This window comes from Dendrobium catenatum, unplaced genomic scaffold (assembly GCF_001605985.2).
Source record: "Dendrobium catenatum unplaced genomic scaffold, ASM160598v2 fragScaff_scaffold_1557, whole genome shotgun sequence".
In the NCBI taxonomy this organism is placed as follows: Eukaryota; Viridiplantae; Streptophyta; class Magnoliopsida; order Asparagales; family Orchidaceae; genus Dendrobium; species Dendrobium catenatum.
This window is the reverse complement of record NW_021320019.1, coordinates 6,780,841-6,787,763: the sequence shown is the minus strand read 5'-3', so window position 1 is coordinate 6,787,763 and position 6,923 is coordinate 6,780,841. Positions and strand designations below refer to the sequence as shown.

Genomic DNA, 6,923 nt, shown 5'->3' with positions numbered 1-6,923 from the left:
ATGAAGGATTTGAGCAAGATTTATGTTAAATCCTGGCAAACAGGATTTAGGGAATTGTTAAATCTAACAGTGAGTAAAATCCTTTGTTTCCCTCTTTTTGCCATAAATATCACGTTTACTAAGTTTGGGAGTTTTGCGGATTTACTAGATTTGGCTGAAGAAGAGTGCGAAAGGAAGAAAGATGGTTACCTTAGCAACAAGCAAGCTCCCGTCGTGGTCGTTCCTTCCGATCCAACAGAAAACGGCGAGGAGGTGGTACCTCAGATCCGACAGAACGAAACGTCGTCGAATGAGGCAAAGAAGTTATTTAGCGACTCCTTCAAAACTACCTCTCATATGAAGCAGGTGAAGTCGAACAACAAGGAATAGCCGGAGAAGAGGAAAAGCAACCCAAGCAAACTTGTGGTTATAGGAAGGCGGTGATGAAAGAGAACATAGGAATAAATTAATTTAGTTTAGGTTAATTAAAAATATAGTGTAATTAATAAATAATTAATTACTTAGATTAATTGATAATATTTCCTTAAAAAAAGATTTATTGATAACTAGCTTAAATTCTAATTGTATTATTTATAATGATTAGTTAATAATGTAATTAAAATTAATAATCAATAATTAACTCATAAATATTTAAAAATATAGTCAAAATTAAAAGTAATTAATTATTTCATAATTAAATTGTTTTCTAATTATATATTTTTTAATCATAATAAATTGACAATAATTAAAGTTATAATTAATAAGTAACTTGTACTTAAAATATAATTTAAATTAAAACACAAATTAAATTTGATTTTTCTTATGAATTAACTGCCTTAAATCTTGGATTACATTGTCAAACGGTTCTATAGGATTTAATAAGATTTAACACTTATCTTGCTAAACAATTTTCTTGATTTAACTTCAGCAGGATTTAAGAAATTCGAATTTATAGATTTTAAATCCTACTAAAGTTAATTTCTACTTGTTGCCAAAAAGTTCTTAAGTGTCTCAATTGATTTTATGAATTTTGACTTTCTTTTTTCTCTCCTCTGATGACTCAATTTTCTTTATTTAGATCAATTTGTATTATCCATGATAACTTCTTAGTTTGCTCTTGTATAGAAATATCTTCCTAATACTATCATTTAGTAATTACATAAATGATATCTATCACCTTTTGTTCATGTCAAAATGTTTCATTATTCAGACATGTAGCACCTCAAAAGGAGTAGAATTTTCAGAAAGGAGGGTATCTTTGTTTGTAAAATCAACATCCCCTTCAAACGTCAAATTCTAATTGCAACCAACTTCTTCATAAACAGATGCTCCATCCATGATTGTTGCCTCCTTACTATTACCACACTGGCCTTTTCTTATGCCACATTGTATAGTTACTAACTCAAGGCGCCTTTTCTTATGACTCATCGTGTAGTCACTAACTCAGGGCTTCAATAATAGTGACCTATTTGCTGGGAATGGCAGAAATTGTGTTGCTTGATCAATTCTATGCAGCTGTTTTCCATTACTCCTAGAAGTGTTGTTTCATTCAATTATCAGCAATTACTTACTGGGATTTTTCCCTCAACTATCACCTAACCTTTTTTATTAGTGTAATTGGGCCACCCTTGACTTGGATTGTCTGTACTTATTTGTTTAATTTGATTTAGTCATGTCCAATTTAGTGCAGGTGTTCTGGGTTGATTTTTCTAGTTGCAGCTCCCAAAATGAGCACAACTAAGTAATGCAGCCTAACCCAGTAGTTTGATCTGACCTAGTCCTATCTATTGTTAATGCACTTGAGAGTACTAGATTTTGTCCTGCATTTGATGCTTGAAAAATATGTTGGCATAGGAAGTTAAAGTGGCTCTCATTTATAGGTTTATGCTTTAGGGTTGAAAAGGTGTTTTACTGGTTTTTTATTGAGTTCACCTTTGGTTCACACGATGAACAAGTGGTACACTTGATGAAAGTTTGAGTTTGATAATGTGGTTCATGTAGTTTTTGGATGTTATTGGTCTTGACAATTTCTACTTGTTGGGAAAAAGTTCAAGAGCAGTTGAATTCTATAATCTTAACATAGTTAAGTTGGTTCTTAGCGCATCATAGTTAATGATTTCTAAAATCTTTCATTTGATAAAGAGTGGTTGTCAATATGTAGAGCACTTACATGAGGGGGAAATTAAGGCATGCGAGATTATTAAATTCAATTCTATATTGAATAGTTAAACATACAGCGTCGGGACAGTTGGATACACAGCGCCGAGGGCGCTATATGGTTGTATAGAATAAATTTTCAGGTGTTTTGCACTAGAACCCAAGCAGGGGAGGACCCATTGCAATCCCTTAGCAAGCTCTATAAACTAAATTGAGGTCCAAGGCAATAGTACATCCTGATTGATCAACATAATCCTATTTCACACATAATTAGCACACTAAAATGAGCATAAATGCCTCGTATAAATGCACTAAAAAGTGTGCACGTCATTTAAAAGATATTAAAAATTTTTATATGTGCTCCAACGAGTATGTTAAATGCTTAAAATCATCATTTGAGAATACTATACAGGAAGAAAACAATTTAACTATCCTTTTATTTTTAAAATATTACTTCTCTTTGTTTAAGATCAACCTATCTGCATGTGCTCTTACCGATGCATGGAGTTCCTAAACATAAGATTTAAGAATGTGCACGAGTTAAATTTGAATTTAGATTTCAAGTGTAATCCTCATCTTTAAAAGAATTGGATTTGATGAGACTTGAGTTTTTTTTAATTAATTAATTTATTTTTTGAGACTTGAGTTAATAACCAAATATATGGCAGCAAAATTTATGAAATTATTTAATTTTTACGTTCACATTAGGCCTTTAATGCCACTTCCAAGGAAATTTCATTATAAAATGCAAACTCTCAAGTTCAATGCATGTATAATGAGCACAAAGTTTATGTTTAAATTCAATCCTATGGAGATGAGCAAACATAGTAGACAATGCTCGTTTGTTAAAAATTAAATTATTTAAAACTCTGATAATAGCTGTGTTAATGGTGAGCTTCAACTAGAGGGGATTCTACCCCTTTAAATGCCTCCAAACACTAATAAAATATAAATATTCATAACTGACTTCAACATCACCTTCATGGTGGCTGCATTACCAGAAAGTTTTAACTAGAGGGAACCACTTAATTTTAAAAAATGTCCATAAATTTCAAAATTAATGCTTTGGGGCCTAAATTTGGATAAAATTTACAAATTTAATATCTACAAAAAATTAAAGATTTAAATTGAATTTAATCACTTGAAATATATGGAAAAATTCATCAACCTTCCACATCAATTTGTCAGGGGTGATAAATTCAAGAATAACTGTAGTTCACAAAAGGTGAATGTCTTTTCAAGCACATTTTTAAGAATATTTTTTCAATTAATTTTTTAACAATAAGGATGTGACACGTGTAATCTAATTGGTGATTTTGCCACCAAATATCATACCAGATAAATGGTTAAAATCGGGTTCCCTAGCTGAGTGATTTTGCAACATAATAGTACTACTAAATCATGATCATGACCAAATTTTATTTGTCTTTCAATGGCTTAAAACCCAAGAGTAATGAATCATAGGATAAACATGTTAGGGCACAAATCCCCATGTTAGTTAAGATAACTCAAATTTGTCCAATTAGGCAAACATTCACATCAAATTTAAAAGATACTACTGGACAAAGCAACACATTAATATTGACAATGATTCATCATTTAGGTTGAGCTGACTATCTCCTTTGATTAAGTTGACTAGAATCATGATTGCCTGAGATGATAGAATCAGGGGATCTTGATCTAGCTCATTGTCATTCCACCACCATCCGCTTTAAGTATACAATGATAAATTTTAAATTCTAAAAATCTAAATCCAAAAATTATTATTACTATATGTTGGGTAATTAATATCTATCTAATGACTAGTCTTAATAAAAAATTCTCTATCGTCAGTAGAAGGAGCAATTAAGCACAGGTGCTTGCACATATGGGAAACCTCAAACTAGATCATAAAGTCATCGCAAATGAGGGTGACATCTCTTGATAGTGTTTTATCTTAAATCTAATCTTCCTTCTAAAAAAATTGACCCAAAATCTCAATTGTTAAAACTCTCTTCCGAAAATCATAGAGAGGCCAAGACGCGAATTTTTGGAGCCCATAAATTTAGAATGACTCCACTAGCCATTTATGAATTATAGTTGCAACGATGTCTACAACAATATCACGCCTTTATCCCTTTACGTGGGGTTGACACATGAATCCTTCTTCACCATTATGTCATGTTAAGACTCAATTTCTTATTTAAATTTATAAAAAAATGTCATTTATAATATTTTTTAATCTAGTCTTTTTAGGTCTATTTTTACCTTTCTTAATATAGGCCAAATCTAATACATCTACTTCTAATCAGGTCATTAGAAGGTCAACATTTAATGTGTCCAAATTATCTAAGGCGACCTCTTTAATCTTATCTACCACTAGAGCTACTCCAACATTTTCATTATTGTAGCAATGTTTTAGTAGTTAAAATTTAAAAATTATTATAAAATAAAATTTTTAATGAACTTTCTAAATCTTTAAAAGATTCTAAACTCATGCAATCATGAGAAACCTCTATTAATGTTTGTTGCATATCTAGACCTAAGTCCTGTGATTTTGATGTTAAAAAATATTATTAGATTTCTTACTGTGCTATCTCTAATTAATTGCTATTATTGCTTATATGATTTTTTTCTATGCACTAATATTTTAGGTCCACCGTACACTTATAAGGTTGATCAGCTCAAATTGGGTAGACTAGGCTTAAGTATGTTGTGAAGAGTCTATAGTTTCAATTATTATATATTTTATCTTTCTTGAGTCAAATTATGTATTTGGTGGATATTAAGCTTGGTAACCATGCATATACACTTAAGGGAGTGAGTTAGTGACATTATCGGATATTGAATTTTCTGAATTAATCGTACTGTACGATCTATATCGTACTGTATGATGATACTGTACTGTACGATCATCTAATTAGAAAATGATTAAAATGGCTAATTGTGATAATTAATGCAAGATGAACTAATCGTACTGTACGATGTATATTATACAGGACGATCAATTGAAATCAAGATACTAGTTGTCAATCACAAATTTAGGCAATATTTTGAAATTCAAAATTTGTACTCATCGTTACTTTATGATAGGTATCATATTGTACGATAGGTATTGTTCTGTACGATGTATTTAAATCTTGCCTAAATTGTTCCTGTGATTAAGGAACGATTTTGGATTAATTAATCCAGTCAGATTGTATAGGACGATTTGACCAATCATACTATACGACTCAAATCCTATATGAGATGATAATTAAATCATCGCCAATCATACTAGATGATAATCCAAGTGGTTTGAAATAATCATATTGGACGATACTCTGAATCGTTTTGGACGATTAACTCAATTCCTTGAACTGATCATACAATACTTAGCTCTTCGACAGTACTAACAAGAGTACTTTGAACTAATCATACAGAACGATCCATGATCGTATTGGACAATTAAAGAGCTCCTAGGGGAACCTATGGATCATGCAATAATGTGTTTGGAACTTTAGGTAGCTCCAAAGCATCATGTATAGGGAATGGTGATTCCTATATTCCTATTTCTTTTAAGAATATTTTGAATTCATTTAAAATAGGGAGATTATTTCTATGACCTTACGGGAATTTGGAGATAAAATTTAACATGAAATTAGAACTCTAGAAGTGTGTGAAGATAGATTTGCAATTTTACTAATTTAGGAAAGGAAAATTTTAGGGCAATCAATTGTTATCATTTTAGTGCTCAAAGCTTTGAAAATGCTCAAAGCTCCTATTTTTTTAAAATATTTTGAATTCTTTTAAAATAAAATTAATCATTTATATGACTTTAAACAATTTTTTAAGATCAAATTTGGAATGATCTAAGAGAAATTATGAGTATTCATTGAATGATTCATCATTTTAGGAGTTTTATCAAATGCTTAGATACTTGTTATTGTTAACTAAAAAAAGTGAAATGATAAAAAAAAAAGGAAATTAAAAAAAAAACATAGCAAATTGCGCCGAAATGAAGCAACCCTTCATTCAAAACTAGGCAACCGTCCTCTTACTCCTTCAAAATGATCTGAGCGCCTAGACTTAAAAAATGATCTTCTCTCTTCGCCGTTGTGGTTCGATTTCGTTGCTTTGCAAGAGACGAAGAGATTACATGGTCGCTTCTTAGGCTCCCTTATCGTTGTTCGACTTCGCCACTTCGTAGGAGCCAGAGATCGCATGAGTCGCTCTCCGGTTCCTTCGTTTGCGGTTCGACTTCGTTGCTTCGCAGAAGTGGAGAGATTGCACGCGACGCTTCTTCTTCTCCTTCATTGTTGTTCGACTTCGGCATTTCGTAAGAGGTGTAGCAATTGCACATGTTGCTTCTCCGACTCCCTGTGGTTGTTCGACTTCATCACTTCGAAGGAAGTGAAGAGATTTCATGAGACGCTCCTTCGGTTCCTGCGTGGTTGTCTGACTTCAACTCCTTTATTACTGTTCAACTTCGACGCCTCAGCTTCCCACACGTCTGATCCCCTCTACCTGCTCTGACCTCGACGCCCAGTTTGCCCCACACTCATCGCACGTAGGGCTTTAAGGGATTTAAAGTTGAATCTTTTATTTTCGTCTAAATCTCCATTCTCATATATATCATTTGATCAAATCCATGCGCAATCTCTTTCACTGCTTCAAGATACTAAGACCTGTAGTATTTGCCAACACTTGCATTTGAGTAGCCAACTACAACAAGCTAAGGAATTTTCAAGAAGAATCTTTCAAGTTATTATGGCTTTGTCCTTTCATTTAATTAATTTGGAAATGAATAATATAATATATCTATATAT

The 6,923-nt window shown here is 32.1% G+C and overlaps 1 protein-coding gene across 1 annotated transcript in view; it reads left to right on the top strand.

Annotated features, from left to right (window-relative positions):
* LOC110091855 (protein LHY) overlaps positions 1–6,923 on the top strand; it is a 16,141-nt gene continuing 9,218 nt past the window's right edge. Inside the window, exon 1 of the mRNA XM_020816108.2 lies at positions 1–345. Within this exon, the coding sequence (XP_020671767.2) occupies positions 1–345 (345 nt within the window). The remainder of the gene's footprint in view (positions 346–6,923) is intronic.